A 22,794-nucleotide genomic window follows, 5' to 3' on the forward strand; every position below is an offset into this window, starting at 1 on the left:
TCGGGTCACTACGGTATTTGGTACAAGGGCCAGTTAGCCAGTTACTAGAGGGACGCTGGCCCCTTTTGGCCCCTGTTTAAAACCGCCTATGCTTAGAGGTCTTTAAGATATGATTGGAATTATTGTCCTGTTTAAAAGTCCATATCCATGCTTCCTGACAGCCTCCACCATGCTTAACTGTAGTTGTTTTTCGCAGTTATTTGTTTACTAAAAGCATGAAGTGTATCCTGCATCGATTTCCTTTAAGTGATCCTAATGGAAATGATTATTTTTAACGAGCATTACTTGACGGCTTCACAGCGCCTCTGTGTGTGTGTGTTGGTTTATGAGGAGGGGTGTGCACGCAGGGAGCAGCCGAGGCGGTGCTTATGGAGGGATATTCTCACTCACTCTCTGCCATGAACTACTTCACCGCTTTCAGTCCCTCCGACCTGCCGTATGAAGTTCCCCGGCTGCTCGTCTGAAAGGAGACATTTAAATAGACAAGATAAAAAAAAAAGATTTAAAAGAAAATCAGAGGATTGGTACCCCGGGCTGTAGGGCTGCACTACGGCGAGCTCAGACACAGCGGAGCATCGACAGCAAGGTAAACGAGCCGACAGCAAACGCGCCCGGGACTCTATCTGATTGAACTTTCGTTGCGCGTTTTTTAGCCGCAGATAAACAGCAGCTTCACTCCCTGCAGCGGGATTATTTTAGCCATTAAAAAAAGAGGGGAGGCTGCGCCAGTAGCTGAATATAAACCCAACTAGTTCTGCACAATAATAATAAATAAAGCGAATACTTCAGCTGAAAAATAGACATACTGTATATGAATGCCTCAATAAAGACGCTCAAACAGCCATTATTTCAGTTCCTTTTGCAGGCTGTTATGTATTCTTTAATTACAATTGGTGTTCCCTGCTCATGTGCACTGACACATCTGATTTCTCTGGGACCCAACTGTAGGTGCTGCTCTGTATGGTTTCAGTGTGATGATTTACAGCCTAATAAGTCTGTAGGCCACTAAACAAACAGGTTATTTTTCCCATGAGATAGGATCTTATCTGGGTGACCCTCATCTATGATCATATGTGTATGCATGGAGGGGGGTGCACTAGCTGCAAAACTGAAACCTCAACCAAAATACACATTAAACACCCCTCTGGTATGAAGGACCAACTCTGCCATATTTAAAAATAAATACAGAAATAAATAAATGCTCAATAAATGTATAAGCATACAATTAATTGCCAACAAAAAAGTGAGACATAAATGTATATAACTCTTAATTAGCTTCTTTATTTATTTGCCTTTGTAATATTTACCTTATTTATTTTTCTGTCCTTTATAATCTTCAACTTTATTTTTTAATTACTTATATTTTTAAGTATTTATTTATGTGCATGTTATTATTTTTTTGTCTGTTTTATTCTTCCATTGTATTTTTTTACCTTAGTTATTTCTTCGCCGCTGTTTTTTCTCTCTGCCCTTTTTACATTTCTCTATGCCTTTTTTACATTTCTCTCTGCCCTTTTTACATTTCTGTATGCATTTCTATCTCATTATGCAAATGAGGAGGGGGTGTGTCCTAGAGAATCAACTTCTGCTCATTGGTTGGCTTGGCGGTCCATCTTCTTAACTCACAGAGCTCAGAGTACTAAGTTAAATGTTCTCTTTTCTGTTGCTGTTGTTCAATAAAAGTACGTTTTAAGATCATTTGAGGCGAGAATATTATACTTTTAAGCATCACCATATGGCCCATTCACAGATTTAATGCGTAATTTAAAAGAAAATGTGACGAACTTGAGAGGACCGCGGCACCAGCGGAGCTCCGAAGCTGACGGCAGCCAGGTCCGACCACAGCCCATCTGCACCGGCCCTCTCTCGGCATAGCCGTGTGTGAAGCGTGTTGGTTAGCATTTTACTACATCGGTCGAATCTACAGGAGGAGAGTCTGATGTCGAGTCTGAAGTCAGAACTTGATTAGGGACTTTGCCAAACTTTGCCAAATACAACAAAAAATCGCCATCATAGCCTGGCTATAGACCTGGCTGCCGTCAGCTTCGGAGCTCCGCTGGTTGCCACGGTCCTCTCAAGTTCGTCACATTTTCTTGGCTGTATGTATTATATGACGTTGTTAAAGCAGGGCTGTCTTGCATTTATCCCGCACTCCCTGTATTTTATCACCATGCATCTGGAATGATCTGTTAATTAAAAAAAAAAAGCTGGGTCATACTTCATAAAGGACTTGAAGGGATAGTAGGGACACATGTTTTGGGAGGCACTGATGATATATTTATTTTTAAGTATATGCTTTTTTTCAAACATTGTAAATTAGGTGAAACTCATTCCCCCATATTTGGTGAGGTGTTTTTTTTTGTTGGACCTTTTTGAAAGTAAACAATACTCATGTATTTGACTAACATGAGGTCACAGCCCCGCCTTTGACCGAACCTTAGGAAAATAAATCTAACAAGAGAAATAGATAAAGGTCATAAAAAAAACATTAATATTTCAAAAATAATACATCCACAGAATGCCTAGAGTGGTGAAAAATATTAGTACTGTATATAGATAATTGTTTCATAAATGTCTTGCAGGTCCAAAATATATAAATAAATACTTCTGGTTGTGATGCCAATGGTGACATAAAAGGATTCTGCACCAATAGGAATTGTAGGTTAAATTCACACGAGGAAAAGCTTAGGTGTTGCCAGATCCTAAAAGCTCCTTAACAGAGCTGAGCAATGCTTCTTTCCTTTGTTACATTTCTACGACTAAAGTGAAGGAAAAAAAAGAAAAATTTTGCAGTGAGGCCCAACATCAAGCGTTTGACGATTGGTGTCGACTTTAGGAAACAAACAACCTGCTGCTTTATGTTATAACTTGTAAGTTACTGTGTGCTTTAGTTATCATAACAGACCTGGGAACTGGTTAGCTAACAGCACAAAACGAGAGCAGACAAGTGCAAGGGCGCCAATTACTGGCCGGAAGGAGTTAAAGCTGCAGCCATCACCTTTAAGGGAACCTCCTCCTTGGAACGTTCTTTCTAGCGTTTAGTGGTTGCACATTCATGACATAAAGCCTGGCCTTTTCTGAAAAATCTTTTATTTTCATGGGTTAAACTTTTCAAGAAACACTGGTGGTCTGGTTTGACCTTCAAAATTAAGGCTACACCCCTTTTCTTAAAAACAAAAAACAAAAAAAGCATGTGTCAGGGGATTAATTTGATGCTGCATCAGTTATTATCAACTGATCTGTGACCCGACCGCACAATAAGTTTACTTTTGATGAGTTGAAGAGGTTTGTGTGGGTAGGGCACCAAAACTGGCTCCAGCCCAGGGGTCCACATCTAGCTGAATCTGGCCCTGTTCATAAAGTACCATGAGGTGTCATTAAAAAGTTATCATCATCATTTGACTTGCTTTCAAATAGGAAAGTGACTTTTTAAAACTTTATTTGTAAATGATTTGTTTTCTGAACATGCATAGTAATGTAATAGTACCTTTGGTGTTTTCTGCTTCGTTCTGATGAATAAGAAAATACATGTTTTATTTTTAGTTGGATTTAGAAAAAGAAAAAAAGAAAAAAGCTGTGTGGTTGTTGTATGACAGCATTCTACCTCTCAAGTCTGGTCAGGTTTTCAGATTTTTTTTTTCTTCTATATCTGAGAGCAGCTTGTCGTTCTACAAGACTGCCTCCACAAAAAAGAAAAAAAAAAAGCTATTATATAAGTCACATTCAAGTCTGAACTCAGAGTGATGGGCAGTCCTCACTTTGAAGCTGGGGAATGAGCAAAACCTCACCCACATTTTCCAAGAAATCCGTGATTCATACTTCTGTGAATGTAGTTTTTTTTCTGTTTTACAATCTATTTCTGTGTTGTTCCAATTTATCTGGTGTTTCTCCTTGGTTGAGCTTGTAGTTTACATAACATTGAATTCCTCAGATAACGCCATGCAGTAACAGACAAGGGGAAGCCTTGTTTAATAGATTATACACGGCTATGCCCACACAGTAACTATTTATTACCAAACAAATTTATTTATAATTATAACATTATATTAGTTCCTCAGTTTTGTGATATCATGGTATAAGCATTAGGCAAATGCTGTGCTGTGCAAAATTATGTCTGTTCTGCTCGTCATAGGGTAACACAAGTGTTACAAGCTGGTGGTAGCTGGTTTATTAGCGCCTGCTGCTTAACAGAAGTCCTCTCCGCAGTTTGTTGAATAAAAGTCATAATCAGGTGTTAGTTCTGTAGTCTTCAATGTTTTTGTTTTTTCTTTTGGCAGCAAGAAAGAAAATATTTACAAATGAGCAAACTGATCTTTCTTGTAAGAAGGGGGGACATTTTTTAAGCCAGCTGACGGTTGAAAATGTATGCATCTGATTTTGTCATGTCGAAAGGAACTCAGGACTGCAACATGAAGCTCTCAGAGATAGTTTGGTGCATCTGGACAAGAACTTGGACAATGCTTTTACCAGCATTAGGTGGACCACTATTCTGACATCATATTAAAGGGATTTTATTCATTAGGTATGGTATAATGGGATGTTTTTGAAACCATAACCTTTTAAAATCTGGACAATTCTTTAAAATCGGAGTGGTGGGGCGTAGTGGGGTGGTCTGCAACCCTTTTAATCCAATTTAATCCAAGCCCATTTGAATAAAATTGGTTTAAAAATGCAAATTTTACATGAGCTTTTTGAAATATTTGCCATAGGAAATCTGTTGCCATTTATTTGTAATTTTAGATTTTAAAACAATGATGTCAATATTTGTAGAAAATTATGTAAAATAAAAACATAGTTTTCAACATTCAGTTGATACCAGAAAGAAAAAAGATCTATAAAACAGATTATTATTTTTATTTTATTTAGTTCTTTAGAGAAAATCTGTCTCAGAAATTATTTAGAAGAGCAGCTAAAGCTTTGAACATAAGGTATTGTTTTTATACCACATTTTAAACCTTTAGTTGATTCTTTATGATGTTTAACCACTTTATAGAGATTTCAAAGAGCCACTTCTGGCTCCGTAGATGTATGCTGCAGACCCCTGGTCTAGATCAGATTGCCTCTGACTTCATTAATGTGCTTCAAATCGCACAGTTGGCTTGCAAAAAGCCATGCAATCTACCTAGTTTATTGCTGTTTATTGTTTTCCTGCATTGTCCTTTGTTGCAGTGCTTTTGTTTTTATATGTGCAGTGCTTTGTTGCACCCGTGGATGTTTTTAAAGTGTTCTATAGATAATAAAAGTGGTAGTAGTAGAAGGTACATGCAAAAGTTTGGATAATTTTTTTTTGCTCAGGGTTAGTAGCTTCCGGAGCATGAACCCTGAGCAAACACACCGTTTATAGTAATAGAGTATTCTCCCATGTTGGTGGAATGACTCACAGTATCATCTGCACGTTGAATGCTGTTTAGAGCTTGGCCTCTATTTTTGAAGGCCTTTGGCATGAGAGATTTCGTGTTTGGAGGGGGAAGACTCAAAGCTAACCACTGCCCCTACCCCTCCCCTCCAGCCTGTGGATCCTCCTACCTGTTAGTCACCCATAGCAGTGCTTTGACAGAGAGCAGCTGATGGAGGGAAACACTTTCCATAGCAACCGTGCATGTCAGTCCTTCCCCTCTATTAATCTGATGCAATGTGCTCACACTTCACTGAAGAGAAGTGTTGTAGTTTCAAGACAAAAACAGAAGCCCAGCACTATTTGTAGACTGCATTTTTTTTCTCTTTCATTTCTTTTTTTTCAGAAAACCCAAAACAGTCTTTTCCAACCACAGGATGACAAAGTCGGTGACTTACACTCTGCAAGAGTTGCAAAGCAGAAGATTTCCTTGACAAGAGGCGTGGGCGTTGTGCGAGCTCACACAAACATTCACCCCCATTGGAAAAAAGGTTATCCCCAAGTGAAGGGAACATTTTTTTTGTGTTTTTTTTTTTGATTTAGCTTTATGACTAATAATAATAATAAACAACCAGTCATGAAGATGAATTATTGCGTTCCGTAAGCTTATAAAAGGATTGTGCCTGAGGGTTTTCCAGATAATTCATTCACATTCACATACATGTGAGTTTTTTTTTGGCAGTAATGCATTTTTTTTGGTGAGCTGTTGCATACTGTTGATATTTAGACCTGTCCAGCTCATGTGTTCTGTACAGCTGACGTGGAACAGCAATTTGTTTAAACAAAATCACATCTCAGATGTTCTATCAGCAGAGAAAAACAAACTCCATGACTGTGAATGGGTCCCCTCTTAGCCAGTATCTCGATCTTTGACGTCTATGCAGCCAAAACTTTTCCAGAGAAATGTTTCTATAAATAAGCATAAACAGTTTCCTCATAAAGCATCAGCCATTAAACGTTCGCTCCAACAATGTAACCAGAACCTGTCATACAGTCCGTATTAAGCCTTTTTAGACCTTCCTGAAACCTTCCCGAATAATAAGCTCGCCTCAGTATACTACACCCATTTTGTCCATGCAGTTGTTTTTCAGCGGTCGCTCCCCTGTTTGTGAGCACTGACAATCTGCTCTGAATATATGAGGCAATTCATTACTCCTCTAAGTACATGGAACGTTTCTTCCTGTGCTCCATGTTCTGACTGGTCCTGATTCCCCCCATCATCGAGCATGCAAATCATTATCTAATCAGGAAGTGCGGAATCAGATTACTCAGATAGGATCGAGATTGTGTTGAAGTAGACGAAAATGATGATGATGCCCGGTTGGTAAAGAGACAGTACATTCAGTTGATACCAGATATTAACAGATGCAATAGTTGTTTTTTTTTGTTTTTTTAATTCAATTTCTACTTTGAAACTAGACCAACTTTTCTCCAAGTTTTACACCAATTGTAGTTATCAAAATGATTCATATTAGTTAATTAAAGGCCACTTTTTTTTTAAATTGTGTTCTCTAAAATTACTGCAAAAGCTGATCAAAAATGAAATGTTAAAATGAGATAATGGATGTATGTTTTTCTCATTTTAAATGTAAATTATTCCATTTCAAAGGCAAATTATCACCACCTCTCGAATTAAGGGAAAATGCACTTTTCACAAGAAAACTTGACTTACTTAGATTTCAGTTTGCATAAGAAAGATAACTGTGCTTTTAAACACTTTAGAAGAATCGAGGCTAGGATGTGAAATGAATGAACTACACCAACACAACACTTCCGTATATGACATCATGGAAAATAAAAAGAAAAACAGGAAAGAAATTATGCAGGGAAGTGTGTCATCCATTAGTTTGGTTCATCTTTAAAAAACAACTTCATATGCGTGAAAGTGAAGCACTTTTCTGTTTAAAACAACTTATTCAAGTAGAAACGCAAAAGAATTTGCCTGTTTTAATGTAAAATCTAAAGAAAAAAAATCAAGAAGTTAGTAAAAAAATGTTGAATGAAACATGGCGCAGGATGACATATCTGTAAAAGAGGTAGAAGCCATCACTCTACAAGCAAAATCCACCTTACCTCTGCAACTTGTGCATTGGGAGAACCCAAGAATGCAGGGAAAGCATGCAAACTCTATACATGAAGACCTTAGGCCAAACCCAGAACCTTCTTGTCGCAACGTTATGTTGCTTCTGGAGGCTTATGCAGATTTATTTTATTTAAATAAAATAACAGTGCTTCAACTTCATCACCACACAAGCTCCCAGGAGTAATGTAAGGAGCTTAATAAGAACTAGTCAGGGACAAAAACTATTGAGGTCTTTGTTTGTTTTTTTGCTGCAGGAGGGACTAAGGAACTTCTCCATCACAAGAACAGTAAATGTGGGGAAAATATGAGGGCAACCTCCAAATATCTACAGGGAAGTTAAAGCTTGGGTGCAAGTGGGTCTACCTGTGTGAGCAAGGCAGCCTACAAACTGGACTCAGGGACACCAGAGATTAGGATTGGACCAAAATCCCAGCAAACCTTTGAGTTTATGCAAGAAAACACAAATTATTTGACCTATGTAATACAGTTTAAAGGTCGGCTCTACTGTATGCGAAGGAAATGGGGAGAGGCGGCCCAGTGGTTAGGGCTTAGACCCTTAACCTCACACTGCTCCCCGGCTGCCGTGTAATGGCAGCCTACTGCTCCCCAAGGGGATGGGTTAAATTCAGAGTTAATTTTGTTGCTCTGTACTTGTGACAGTGTAATAACAATAAAAAGCTGAAAAAAGAAATATATGTGAATCTGGAAATGTTACTCCAGCATTTAGCCAATATAAATCATTTAAACATTAATACTTTGGTCTGATTTCATAGTTAGATATTGACAGACTATGGTTCTCTTTGTACAGTGTGTGTAAAAATCTGGTTACAGCTGTAAATACTGTGTTGTTCCTGACAAAAACAAAAGGAAGATCATTCAGACGTTTCTAAAACAAAAGCTTCACAGTAAATTTAGCGGGCTATTTTTAGTCGGTTTATGACTCACTTTCTCGACGATGGAGTCAGGAGATTGTGTTAAGCAGTCTGTGATCACAAGCTATTTTATTTTCCTGATTCCTTCAGGTTTCCCTTTTCTGGCAACCTCATCGGGCCACACAAACAGAACTGCTAGGCAACGCCGCTGACCTTTTGAGGGAATTAAGTGAGGACAGTGTGAACCTTTCAGTGCCCGAAAAGAGTAAATGCATCCAAATCGCATGTAGGGAGTTCATGGTATTCCATATTATTCCATCGGTTTCTCTGTTCATTTTTTTGTCGTTTGAGCAGACTGATTGTCTGCTCAGTGCAGGCACCCGTCACGGATTTGTGCACCAGCTGCAGTTGAATGTGTGATAAAAACCTAGGGACAAAAGTGTGAAGGAGAGCTTTAGAGTGAGCCTCTTTTCATCAGCCTGCAATGAAAAACATCGTCCACTTTGCTTTCATTTTGTGCCACTGATACGGATGCATTCATATAAAAGCTTGTTTTTCATTTCTTTGTCAGTGTGAAGAGTTTGTAATGTTCATTTTCTTTAACAGTCTTAATGTTTTGTGTAAATTAACTGGAAGGGATCCAGGTCCATAGCCTTTAGGTAAACAGATGGCATTAAAGTTTCTTACTGCTTTGTTTTATGCAAACACTGACACATTTTATTTTACCAGAAAAGTTGGAATACACTGTTATAATTTCCCATGTAGGGTTTTAAATAAATAAAAATGTTGCATTAGCACCTTCTTTAATGCTGATGCAAAGCAGAAAATGCTCATTCATATTTTCTTTTAACTAATCATTAATCAACTATAGATTGCATTCAGAGAGGACTCACTAGATAGAAGATATAATGTATGCAGGGCTTAAAAAATGCAATCTTTTTTGTCTAATGGGCAAATTTTATTTGACAGAAGCTGGATATTGTCTTTGTTTTTTACAAATTATTCAATTTCCTCCCATTGCACAATTAAACTAATATTAGCTCATTCATTTCCTGAGCTACGGAATGCATCAGTTGATTAGAGAAGCACGTGTTATCTTTTATAGCGTCTGTTGTTACAGACCTGATGGAAAGATCCCATTCCCTGTATTTTAACTCCATTATGTATTCCATCATTGCAGTAATGATCGGTCTGTATATTTCTTACTGATCTGTTTTTCTGTTTCTTCTATGACGACACTGTGAAACAGGATGTTGTTACCTGTCCATTAATTCCTTTCCTCTTTCCTTAATCATTAATGAGGTGTATGTTTTCCTGCCATTATGGACTTTCCTTCCATTAGGGTTTAAATGCACACCTAATGCTGGTAAAAGCATTGGTAACAAATCATCCGAGTGCTCGTTCAGGCCCTCCAAACTATCTTTGAGAGCTTCATGCTGCAGCCCTGAGTTCCTTTCGACGTGACATATTCAAATGCATTGTTCACCATCAGCTTTGGGTGACATTTAAGTTTCTGCCTTTTGAAATGCAAGGGGAGCCCCCCTCCACAACCCAAAGCGTTTTTTTTTTTTCTAGCATGCAAATCATTAATTTCCTAATTGTTGCAGACCACACCACTGGTTAATTTTCTTAACCAGCTGCTGTTTGATGTTTTTTTGGAAGCTGATCTAGGCCAGGGAGTGGATGAAACAGATTTTGGGTGCAAAGCCTCCCCAGAGTCCAAGTATCATGGGTGCTGTTTGGCTGAAATAATTTCTGCCTGACCTAGTTTTAAGTGGCTAACTGCATGTTTTGATGGTGTGAAGTCTTAACAAAGACATTTTATATGCAAGCTTGGAAGAATTTGATTCTTTGGAAATGCAACACAATGCAGCTTTTCAAAAGTATTCAAACCCTCTTCAGGATTTATTTTTTTTCAAAGGATTTAATCTGATGGAACAACGCCTATTTTTATATAGTTATAGTTATAGTTATCATTTCTCTCTGCAAAATATCTCAAAGCCGAGTTTGATGAAACGCATCTTAGTTTAAACATTTTCAAGTTTCAATATTCTATTTAGGTATGGACTTTGACTGGGCCATTTTTGCACATGAAAACACTTTGATCTCAACCACTTCCTGGTAGACCTGGCTTTATGCTCAGGGCCGTTGGCCTCCTGGTTAAGGTCTTCATCACACCTTAACCCGGTTAAGGTCTAAAGTCTTCATCAGCCTCTAATAAGACACCTTCCTGAATTAAGCACCACCCATTTTTCCATCAACTATTATCTGTTTGCATGTCTCTGCTGAAGAGTAGCATCCTAGACAATGATGCCCCCACTGCCATACTTTGACATGGGAATGATATATTCAGAGGGATCACACGGCATAGTGATTTACACATAGGGAAAACAGTCTATTTTATTGCCGTCTGACCAGAGATCTGTTTTTACATATTTGCTGTCTCTCTTAAATCGCTTCGGACAGACTGCGAATGGCTTTTATCTTGCTCTAGTTTCATAAATAACAGATTTGAGGCTATAAGTCCTGTCAGCAGATTCTTGCACCTAAGCTGTAGATCTCCATCAGGGGCGGTCCAAGCCTCGATTTGGCCCTAAGCAAGATTAGATTTTGGTCCGATGGTCAGATCTTTCATTCACCCACTATAAATTCATTGCATCTCTGGCAGAGCTGTTTGTTTGGATCATCTACTGTTAACACAAGCAATAAAATAATCTAATATGCTGTTTAATAACAATAAAGGTGTGATGTGGTTTAAACTTTTTGGTTTCAGCTGCCAACAGAAATGTGCAAAAATGAATTGTAATGCAAGAAGAACAGCAAACAAAAATAGCTTTGATGAAAAGGAATGATACATTTTATAAAGACAGTCATATTTAAATCAAATAAACTGTAAAATATCAAGCTCTGCTTTCCAAAGATAAGTTTGTCTAATCCGCACGAGTCCTTCCTTGTCTGTTTTACTCTGGCCTCAAAGCCCATATATTTTTCATCTTCATGTATAATAATTTCTGCATATATTATTGAAAAAAAATGCATTTTTTTTTTATTTATAAATTTACAAAGAAGTTATTCTAAATGCAAAAATACCCTAAAAAATGAATTGTCCTTTAGGGGCCCTCAGCTTCAGCTTAGGTTATTAATGTCCTTAAGAATGAACACTTGCTTATTAGATGCATGTCTGTATTAAGTTATAGGGTGACTTCCAGACACCATTTGGTGCTTTGGATTTTATTTAGGGGTTCCAAAGTAAAGAAGGGTGAATATAAATGCATCCCAGAAATTTAATACTTTACGAATTTTTATATGTAAAAAAACTTTTTATTCTTTTCCATTTGATTCTAACCCAGTAGTTTGTGTTGGTTTTTAACAAAACTGCATTTTTTTTTCATTAATTAATTTGTTCTTTTAAATTAATACTTCTACAAGGCACCATATATGTGGAAAACTATATAAAAGTAAAATTACAAAAATAATTTATCATGCCAGATATTTCTGTGTACAAACTTCTGTTTAGTCTTTTAAAGTTTTCTGTCGAGCTGCAGTTCTGGATTTTCTACGTTTGTCAGATGAGGAAGATGCTATCTCTCGCTTGCAGCCATGCTTTTATGTTTTACAAAAGAAGCAGTCTGCTGTTCACCCACCTTCTCTTTTCTCTCTGTCTACATCTCACTGTTTCTCTCGCCTTTGTGTATACAGGCAGGCAGTTAGTGCAGAAGCAGGCACCATGTCCACCCCCACAAACCCAGAGGTGAAGGAACTGAACCCTGTCGACTTTATCCAGCTTCAGCAGTATATCGAATGTGAGTACAGACAGACAGGCAAGCAGGCGGCTTCTGCAGCGCTTAACATCCCTCCCCGCACACACTTCCACCCACACGTGCTCATTTACCCTCGCTCATGGTTTCTCATATCTAGAAGCACCAGTAGTCTACCGCTTGTTATTTTTTTTTTTTTTTTTGTATCTCAGTCATAAAAATATATGCTTATACTCTATTTAAATATATTTTAAAATGTAATTTCAATGACTGCTCGCAAAGGAATCAAATTCTCATGAGTAATTACACAAGTGCACATGTGTACATGCCCGTATGACCTCTGTGTTTCTGCTTCCAGACTGCAGCCTGAAGGTGAAAGACGTGCTGAGGGAATTTGATAAAGATGGCAGGCTGGCCCAGCACAGGCATGGAGAGGTGAGGGGACGGGGCGTCCCGCTGCAGTCGGTCGAGTCCTCGCCCACACTGATGTTAGCTGCATGGGGAACGAAATGATCAGAGCGAGCGCAGCTGTTTAGTGTGAAACGGCTCTATGATTCATGCATCTTGTCCGTTATTAATAATCCTGCGCTGCTTAATTAGAATTCCAACCTATCGATCATGCCGTTAAGCTGATGCTATTGAGCGAGGCTGCAAGTGTAAATTGCCTCCTTAGATTTGCCCACGCAGCAAGGCTGAGGCTGCTTTTCCTCATGCTGTGCAAACATAAACTTAAACGATGAAAGATCCTCTAATAATAGACGGTCCTGTTAACTAATCTGCATGTAAGCAAAGCTAGTAATTACTGATGAGGTACATTCAATTTAAAACTAAAATAACATTGAAGTAAAGCTTTTGCAATAACAGTAATCAGTAAATTTTGTTGAGGAAAAAAAAATACACCAACTTTGTTTCTATAGTTTCTTATTCTAAATGTTTATACCTGTAGAAAATAATGGGTCAACATGGGTGGTCTAATACATTGTTTTCCATGCTATGCAACTGAATAATAAAATGATTTATTAGGTATTGGTTATAGGGCTCTTTTTATTTTCTCTGCTGTTATTTTATTTTATTTTTTTGCTTGTACATTATTTCCTTTGTTTTTGGTGATGTAACTGCCTCGATTGAGTGTGAAGTGCCACCGGGGCATCCCTGCAGCGTATCAGCTGAGAAAAGGGGAAAAACATCAACATGAAATGGATTTGTGGTTCTCCACCATCAAGGGACTACGGCTTTTTTTGTCCTGCTGCATAATATCATGTGATTCCAGTCCATCTGCCAGGTCAATTAACTATGCAGTATTTAAAAAAAAATTATCAGATGAGCAGGCAAGAGACCCATGGTATCTTTAGAATTCAGTGTATAGAACATGGATTAAAGGAAAATTATTCAGGGGAACAAAATTGTACTTTGCAGTCTATATGCCAAACTTTTTTGGTCAGGAAAACTAACAATGTACACCAATAAACAGGACATCCCCAGGGGGCAATACGGTGATGGCAGCATCATGCTGTGGGGATGCTTTTATTCAGCTAGAGCTATATACACATTGATATTCAGGTAAATTTGCCAGAAGCTGCAAAAGACTTAAAGTTAGTGAGTAATTTCTGGTTGTAGCATTAAAACAGCCCTAAACCTCCAGGTATTAAAGCCATTAAATGTTTGATTGGTCCAATGATTATCTTCACAAACACTGACTGAGCTTGGGCTGTTTTAGATAGAAAAAATGGGTGAAGATTTTGGAGATATGCCCCAAGAGAAGGTTTAGACTCATGGGGACAGAATGGATAAACAAACCATAACGGTTAGTTTCCACCCAACAATTATGAACTTTAAATAAAACACACTGAGCTTGATGTTGAAGTCTAAAAAGATGCAGAAAGGCAGAAGCAGGCGATGCGTATGGCTATTATCTGAGGCTTCATAAAGCTTTTTCACATAAACCACAAAGAGCCTTCAAACATGTTTCAGGGTTATTATTGTGATATGTTAGCAAGAAACTTTAGCAATATGTGATGTTCTTCTTCCCTTATTTTAAGAGGAGTTGCATTAGAAAAAAGGAAGTTAACAACCCAAACACACAAGGGGAGTTACACGTTTTTTTTTTTTTTATATGCTTGTAAGCTACTAAACACAACTCATTCATTTTACCCTAGTGTATCGATGAGGAAGGCTTTCGGCAGTTCCTAAAGACCTACCTAGAAGTGGACTTCCCCTCAGATCTCTGCCAGCGACTTTTCCGCTCCTTCCAAAACTCTGAATCCACCAAGGAAGACGGCACAAGTGAGATTATTCTGACACCGTGCATTCAAGCCACTCATTGCCTGCTCTTTGCAGCAGGCTCTTATCAATTTACATTAGGGCCTGTTTGGCGCAGAGTCATTTCTCCCTGGATGTCTGTTCAGGACTGTTTGTGTAGATATGGCAACCACAGCATTTACAGCCTGCTCTCTTTCCTCCCATCTCTCCCATAGAGGAAGTCTACCTCAAGGATGTTTCATGTTACTTCTCTCTGCTGGAAGATGGCCAACCCAGGGACAAACTGGAGTGTAAGCCGTTAGTTTCTACTCTGGTCAGAAACAACGAGCTAGAGGTTCCACTTTCATTTCCTCTCTCTCTTTCCAGTTGCTTTCAGGCTTTATGACAGAGATGGCAATGGAGTCCTTGACAGCTCTGTAAGTTGCTTAATAAATTGTTCACTGTAAGTTCAAATGTCATAATTGAATCATATCAGGTGTAACTGACTTTTCTTTTACTCAACAGGAAGTAGATCGAATTATAGCTCAAATGATGCATGCTGCCGAATATCTCGACTGGGACGTTTCCGAACTCGAACCGGTAATTCCCAGAATGCAGAGCTTCAACCTGCAGATGTGCTGTTCATAAATTAACGTGTGCAAACACTTTGCAAATGGAGTAAAATTGCACACATTAAAGCATCATTACTTTTTTTATACAGCAATAATCAGAGTAAGAAGTTCTTTATGAAAAACTTTTAGATTTATTTAGATGACTAGTTTCAGGGGACACACAGTATTACGGTACCGTAAGTAAAAACTGGCTTCCATTCAGATTCAGGTGTTGCTTATTCTGTCACACTTAAATGTTTCATATCAATGCAGATAGCTCAGTTAAATACAGAAAGTAGATTTAAAAAAAATACTTCATTTATAAAAGGAACAAAAAAGTATATTACACTTTAGTCTTAACTATTGTTGAACCCTTAAATTATTCTTCCTTTTTTATATTAACAATGAATTTATTCAATCAGAGGAATTGTTTCTGGTGGGATATAAACAAAAACAGTGAGGTTTTCATCACTGTGGAGAAGTTTTTGAATTTAGCCTTATTGTTGTGTGTTTGGAATAAACGACCCCAGCAGTCACATTTAACTCAGGACTTTGACTAGGCCACGCTGAAAACTTCTTTCTGTTTTCTTGGCCATTATGAGGAGGACTTCCTGGTGGAACCTCCACATTGCTTTGGACTTTAGATGATGAAATGGTGGTCACACCTTCTTCTTCAGGATATTTCCTTCTAGATCAGGGGTGTCAAAGTCGTTCCAGAAAGGGCCGTGTGGCTGCTGGTTTTCTTTCCACCCAAGCACTAGCACACCAGACTCCATTCATCCCATCAAGTCATCAGGTTAAGACTAGACTCACCTTGATGAGATGAATGGAGTCTGGTGTGCTACTGCTTGGGTGGAAAGAAAACCAGCAGCCAGACGGCCCTTTCTGGAACGACTTTGACACCTGTGTTCTAGATGGTTAATTTGTCCATCCATCCCTGCCACGCTTATCCCAAGTGGGGTCAGGAGGGGTGCTGGTGCCTATCTACAGCTGCCTACTGGGCAGAGACAAACAGGACAAACAACCATTCATGCACACACTCACACCTAAGGAGAATTTAGAGAAGCCAATAACCTAACAGACATGTTTTTGGACTGTGGGAGGAAGCCGATTAATTTGTCGTTTGATCAATTCACATTACATTAAATCATTTACAATACTACCACCTCTTCAGACATTTAATCTTGATATGCATATTCCAGCTGCTTAGACAGTTAGCTGTAGCTGTGGGGAACGCAGCTCACAGAGGGCAACACATTTTCTAAAAAGACCTGTAGGGGGAGCGTGACTTGAACTGGACTTAGTTCTGCTTTAAAGGAGAACTGATTGTAACTCATGATACTGGAGCCTGCAGTAAGGTTTAAATAGTTTTTATTTTTGTTTAGACTTGACTTCCATGCATGTAGTAGTAACCTGTCTTTTTACTAGCAGCTTTATCAAACCTTTCCTACCTTATTTCAGTCATTTTGAATATTTTTATCTCTAAATAAAACATATATATCTTTGTCAATTTTTCATTTTCCTTTTTGTGTCAATGTATGTATGTTTTTCTTCTGTCTTTGCATTTTTAGCTCACTGTCATCAGATAACAATATGGTTCAAATGAGAGCAATTGTCCAATTGATTGACATCGTAGTGGCGCCCCCTCTAGTATATATTATATATATTTTTTTTTTTGCAATTTAAAAATGTTTTCCTTTTAATTAGCTTTGTAAACTCTTGTTACAGTTACAATTACTGTTATTTTTTTTTTTAAGAAGTCTAAAGTTTTTAATTTTTTAATTTTAGTTAGTTATGAAATAGTTTTTTAATTCTAATTTTCATTATTTCCTTAGTTTAGTTAAGGATAATAACCTTGGCCTGCAGTGCTTCGGATGTTGTTTTAGGTTCTCTTTTGAACCGTTGCTTATATAACCTTTACAGTTTGGGGGTAGTTTGCTTGGCTGTCCTCTGCTGGAATATCTTTTTCCTATTTTCTATTTGTAGATAATTTAACTATCACAGACTAAGAAATGGCTTTGTTTACCTTTCCAGAGTGACAGACAACAACGACTCCTTACATCCTTTTGCCTGCTTCATGTTGCCAGTTAGGTTCCATTTGAATGTGGTTCAACAGATTTCAGTTTAGTTAATTTATATAGTACCAATTCATAAAATATTTCATCGTAAGGTACTTTATAGAGATAGTTAAATCAATCATACAGACAATTAAATGTTTTCTATCTAAGGAAAGAGATCAGGCTTTAATAGGGTTTTGGTTGTACCTGTCAAATAGGACAAAAGTAAATTAGTTGAGCAAAATTTATGTTATTTATTGATTGGTCACTTTGGTTTGGATTGCCCCTCCCCCCTTAATGAGTGAAAACTGTATTTTTTCATTTATTTTGTCTATGTTTGTCTGATGATAAAAGGTATCAGATAAGATGAAGCATTTTTGTGTGAGAAAAGGGACAAAAACAGTAGGACCCTGTCACCCAGATACTTTTTCACAGCAGTGGTAAGTAGAACAGAAAGTAACGACTGAATCTTTTTTCATCAGGTACTGAAGGACATGATGACAGCGATTGATGCCGACTGCAGCGGCACAGTGTCTCTGGATGAGTGGGTAGAGGGAGGCATGAACAACGTCCCTTTGCTCGTATTGCTGGGTCTAAAGGTGCGTTTACTGCTGCAAGCCTCTTTTTTTATGTGGTTTGGACTCTGAAGGCAGAGCTGAACATGGTGGATTTTTACAGCAGGTGTTTAACTGTCAATGATCTGAAGCCCTGGCCTTGTATTGCGGCTCCACTGTCCTTTATCTCCTCCTCCCTGCCTCTAAGGGCCTTTATGCCGACTCAGTGTTACAGGGTGTGGTAATGTCATCCCCCCTCATGCAAGCCTTTGCACCATCATAATGCTGCTATTCTTTTTCCCACCTACTTAGCACCATCAAAGTTACAGCATAAATTATGAACTTTTTCTGGCAAAATTCTATATTTAGCTAAATAAAATATGTATATTATATATATATGTTTTGTAATACACTAGAAAACAATCATCTTAGCACAGTAACAGATCAGATTACTGCAGTGAGTCCTGTTTAATGCATTGCACTGAATATGAATAAGTGCTTTCTTGCTGCATCAACGTTAAACCACAAGCTAGACTCTGCCCAGTGGTCTCTAAGACAATGCGAGGGACTTCCCCTTTGGCTATTTCTAGCCACAGACATTCGAAGCCCGGGGTGTGGAAATTCATCCCCCTCACAGTTGCCACTTGCTGCCCATTCTACCTCATACCGCGGATGATTGGCAGATACATTATGTCATTAAAAGAAGGCACTTTAGTGGGCAATCTGCACAAAAGCTCTGGCTGCTCTTTAGACAGATTGAATCCAATTGCACAGCTGTGTTCATAAAATCACTGCAGTTAGTGTTGTATCTCAAAAATTTACAATGTGCTGCTGTGAATAGTGTCGTCAGAGTGGTTTAAATTTAACCTAAATAAGTGATGATTGTGACGAAAACTGATTTATGAAATTCTGTTTCATTTTGTCTATATATATGGCAACAATTATTATAGAGTAATACCAGGGAAGTTAGACAAACCAAAGTCATATCCACTCACTGTCCAGGATTATCAAATCATTTAGACAGATTAAAATTCAATTAAAAACAAAAAATGTATATTTTTAAAAAGGTTGCTGAGGTTTGAAAACCTTTACTTTTCTAGTCCAAAATTGCATGTTTTTTTGTTTTTGTTTTTTTTATGATAATGAAAGTAATAACATTTTTTTTTCCCCTTTTTGATTAGATGACCCAAAAAGACGGGCAGCACCTTTGGAGGATGAAAAATTTCAACAAGCCTGTTTACTGCAACGTGTGTCAAAGCATGCTGCTGGGTTTGAGGAAACAGGGGCTGTGCTGCACCTGTAAGTACCTGAATTCAACAGAAGAGGGCGATAATGCAGTGACACTTATAAAAAAAACATAATCTTTTATTTAAATCCTTTATTTTATTTATTTATTTATTCATTCATTTATTAATTTAGTTACTTAATTATTTATTTAAATTGAATTAGATCTTTTTAAACAGAGATGACAAATGGTCAAAGCACATCTATTTTTCAAGTAGGTTGAAGAAAGCTTTCTGACATGAGATAAACGATTTGTTTTTTAATAATGTAATCCTTTTTTTTAGTTTAGTTTTTTTATGTTTCTAGTTTCTTTTTTATTAATTAATTCATGATTGTTTTTTTATTTATTTTTACTTGATTCTTATTTGTATTTTTTTCAACAGTTGTTTCAGGAAATATTCAGTTTGAATGACAGAAAAAATAAAATGTTCTTAAAAAAAAAACCCAAAGTGTTTTTTTTTTACACTCACTCTGTGTGTCATGTTGCGCAGGCTGTAAATACACAGTTCATGGGCGGTGTGCTAACAAGAACCCAGCTCCCTGTGCCAGGACGTACGTAAAGTCAAAGAAAGAAACGGGGGTAAGCTGCCTTTCTATCACAGTTTTATCAGAAAAACAACATAAAAGCAATTTGAATTGGACTTGATTTCATTTAATAAATATATACTTCTTGCCTCCCACTTTACAGGTTCCAGTGCATGACTGGGTGAGTGGGAACTGTGATTCAAGAAAGTGTGATAGATGCCAAAAGAAGATCAAGAGCCTCCAAGGTTTAACAGGGAAACACTGTGTGTGGTGCCACACGATGGTAAGTAACCATCTTTCTGCATTATGGCTTAATTTTTAGACTTTTGTGATCCAAACTGTTCAACTTCCAACTCAAATTCATAGTTATTTCTGTTAAAAACTAAAGATAATATTTTTATATATTTTTAATCTGCATTCAAAACTAAATCTCATATTCATCAGTAATTTACTCCACATACTGAATTTAATTCTTCCCAAGAAGACATGTTTTAAAATCAAGTTTAACCTTATGCACCTCCTCATAAAACCAGTCAGGTGCTTCATTAGTGCATCAGATGTGCTTAACATAACAGAGCAAATATAACTAAGCTTTGGATTTGATCAAAAACTCTCAACTACAACCAAAAATATGTAACTGAAGTTATCAGCCACATGGTTTTGGTTTCCATGCTAAGGTATATGAAGGCCTCCATGCCTGAAAAGCAAGATGAACCAAAAGCTCAAAAAGTAGTCATGTCCAGGTTTCTGCTCAGATTTTAGGCCTAAATATCTGCTGAATGTGTGGAGAAGAATGAACAAAGCCTGAGGTAAAGCACGGTTGAGACTGAGTGATGCTCTGTCACTTTTGTTTTTACTTTCTCTTCGACTGTAAACCTGCAATGTGTGGAGAGCAAGATGGATTACATCAACATATCAGAAAAAATGTTGGCAGAAATGCTGCCTCTAAGGAACATGAAGCTTCCACATAGTTTGACCCTTTAGCAGCAGCTGACAGATAGAAAAACAACATGGCTGCAACACTCAAACATAATGTTTGAACTGGAGGTCTCCTCGTTTAAAGAGAACCACTTCCACTGATTGAAAATGCTCAGTGAAAAATAAACTTCTAACAAATCACAGAGGTTAATTTCCCTGGTCACAACTTAACAGATGAAAAGAGAAACCCTTTGACCACATTTAATAATTGTGTGTGAGAATAATACAAGACAAATAGGGGAAAGTAATTTTTATGAAACTGATACAGGATGTCTCTGACCAAAATGAGGCCAGACCCTTTTTCTACTCATCTAAGGAGAGGATATACATCTCCCTTAAACCAAGGATATCTGTTGACAATATTTTCTCATTTTCTGAAATAAATTATGCCCTAAATCTTCCTTAGATACTTTGCAGAGGCCTGTGCTTCTTTGCCAGCAGTGGAAAAACAGTCTTTGGCTATTTCATGCTGCAGGTCATGATGCTTAATTTTAATGTTTTTGCTGAAATCCACCTTTTTGTGCATGGTCGTTCAGACTGCTATTTAAATACAGCCACCATCAGACTCTAGTCCAAACGTTTCGCAGTAGAGCTATGTAGACGTCATACAGCAGCAAAACGTTTATGGAGATCATTACTGATGTCTGCATGTCTGATTTATAAGATGCTGAGTAACGGCAGTCGGTGCTATTAGGCAAAGAAAGGTGATAAAAAAGAGAGCAGAGCGTTTCAGAATGTGCTTTTGTGAAGCCGTCACTGTTGTACTGGAGAAGAGTCTGTATTAATGAGTATTCAGGATATTAGGATTTAGAGTCAAATGTGGGGAAAAATAGGATTCGATCACATTTGCCTGCAGTGAAACCTGAAAATCTGGCTAAGATTTCAAGTGGCTGAATTTTATTTTGCTTTGTAGAAAAAAAGAAAGTGTGATCAGTCAGAGCTTTTTTTTGTCATTTTTTTTTTAGTCCAACCAATAGTCTTCCTGACTAAAATCTGACTTAATCTTAATTAAAAGCAGTTTAGAGCTAAAACTATGACTAAGATCTCCATACTGAAACCAGACTAAAATGGTAAAGAAGTATTTCACTGCATTTTGAGTAAAATCATTCACATTCTTGTGGTTAGACTAACTCTAACACTGTTAAATATCAGATTTAATTTGGATGTGTCTCTTTAAATAATGTGATAAAAGAGAAGACAATAGATTAAACTATCACCAATGGTCTGCCATCCATTTCCCTGGTTTTATTGATGGCAGCTTTTTTTCTTCAATTTAAATTTTTTTAATTGCAAGATTTAAGAAATACTTCACAGGTAGTGTGGTATATCCATGCATGTAGTAGTAACCTGTCTTTTTACTAGCAGCTTTATCAAACCTTTCCTAACTTATTTCAGTCATTTTGAATATTTTTATCTCTAAATAAAACATATATATCTTTGTCAATTTTTCATTTTCCTTTTTGTGTCCCTGTAAGTATGTTTTTCTTCTGTCTTTGCATTTTTAGCTCACTGTCATCAGATAACAATATTGATCAAATGAGAGCAATTGTCCAATTGATTGACATCGTAGTGGCGCCCCCTCTAGTATATATATATATAGTTTACTCATTTTTTGTGCCACTGGTAATTAGTAACCCGTTGATCATAACATCTGATTAGGTTTGTGAACATTTTTTATTAAAAAACAGAGAAGTATGAAGATTATTTATCTGTGTTTATATATTTTTGCATTATTTAAAAGTGAGCTGTCAGGAAATGGAGTTGAGAGAAATGGAGGACATGCAGCAACAAAAAAAATCTTTAACATGAATAATATCAATACCAAGCAATGAATTCAAGCAGGAGAATCACGTTTAAAAACCAAATTGTGTGCATGATATTAACCTTTTGAATACAATATTTGTTTTAGGTCAGATATTTACATATATTTTAGATTAAAGCAAATTATTCTGACTTCACTTGGCCTCCAAAAGGCAGAAGTAAAATAGCTTTACATTAAAATAATATTAAAAGCAGAAGTAAATAGTTTTAATCTCTAAAATGTTTCCTAGAAGTGGTTAAAATAAAATTAGCCTAGTAAATATAACTGGTTAAACATAACTAGTTACTGCTCATCTCAGGTTTTCAGCATCGTGAACATTCAGCGAACCAAACAAGAGAGAAATCTCTCAAAAGCTAAGCTGGATTGTGTTGGTCACGACCACACTGAGGTTTGATGTAACTCCTGTTTGTTTTCACCAGCGTCATGATGAATGTGCAGCCCTGGAGCCAACAGAGTGTACCTGTGGGACGCTCAGAGACCACATCCTGCCTCCATGGGCCATATATCCTGTAATAAAGGTACACAGTGACCCTCAGGCACATCTTAAGCACATGTACAGTACAGTCTGCACCCACGCAGATCAATACATCAGTTTTTTTTTTTTTTTCCTGTTGTGA

General features: G+C 37.4%; 1 protein-coding gene across 1 annotated transcript in view; it reads left to right on the forward strand.

Moving 5' to 3' along the window:
• Positions 1-356: 356 nt before the first annotated feature.
• Positions 357-22,794, forward strand: part of dgkaa (diacylglycerol kinase, alpha a) — a 32,876-nt gene continuing 10,438 nt past the window's right edge. The window contains exons 1-12 of the mRNA XM_038309380.1: positions 357-586; positions 12,050-12,153; positions 12,467-12,543; positions 14,265-14,391; positions 14,583-14,657; positions 14,734-14,783; positions 14,872-14,946; positions 17,497-17,613; positions 18,750-18,867; positions 19,344-19,432; positions 19,541-19,660; positions 22,597-22,695. Of these exons, the coding sequence (XP_038165308.1) occupies positions 12,078-12,153; positions 12,467-12,543; positions 14,265-14,391; positions 14,583-14,657; positions 14,734-14,783; positions 14,872-14,946; positions 17,497-17,613; positions 18,750-18,867; positions 19,344-19,432; positions 19,541-19,660; positions 22,597-22,695 (1,023 nt within the window). The 5' untranslated portion in view covers positions 357-586; positions 12,050-12,077. The remainder of the gene's footprint in view (positions 587-12,049; positions 12,154-12,466; positions 12,544-14,264; positions 14,392-14,582; positions 14,658-14,733; positions 14,784-14,871; positions 14,947-17,496; positions 17,614-18,749; positions 18,868-19,343; positions 19,433-19,540; positions 19,661-22,596; positions 22,696-22,794) is intronic.

This window comes from Cyprinodon tularosa, unplaced genomic scaffold (assembly GCF_016077235.1).
Source record: "Cyprinodon tularosa strain WSP-4 unplaced genomic scaffold, ASM1607723v1 ctg66, whole genome shotgun sequence".
Taxonomy (NCBI): Eukaryota; Metazoa; Chordata; class Actinopteri; order Cyprinodontiformes; family Cyprinodontidae; genus Cyprinodon; species Cyprinodon tularosa.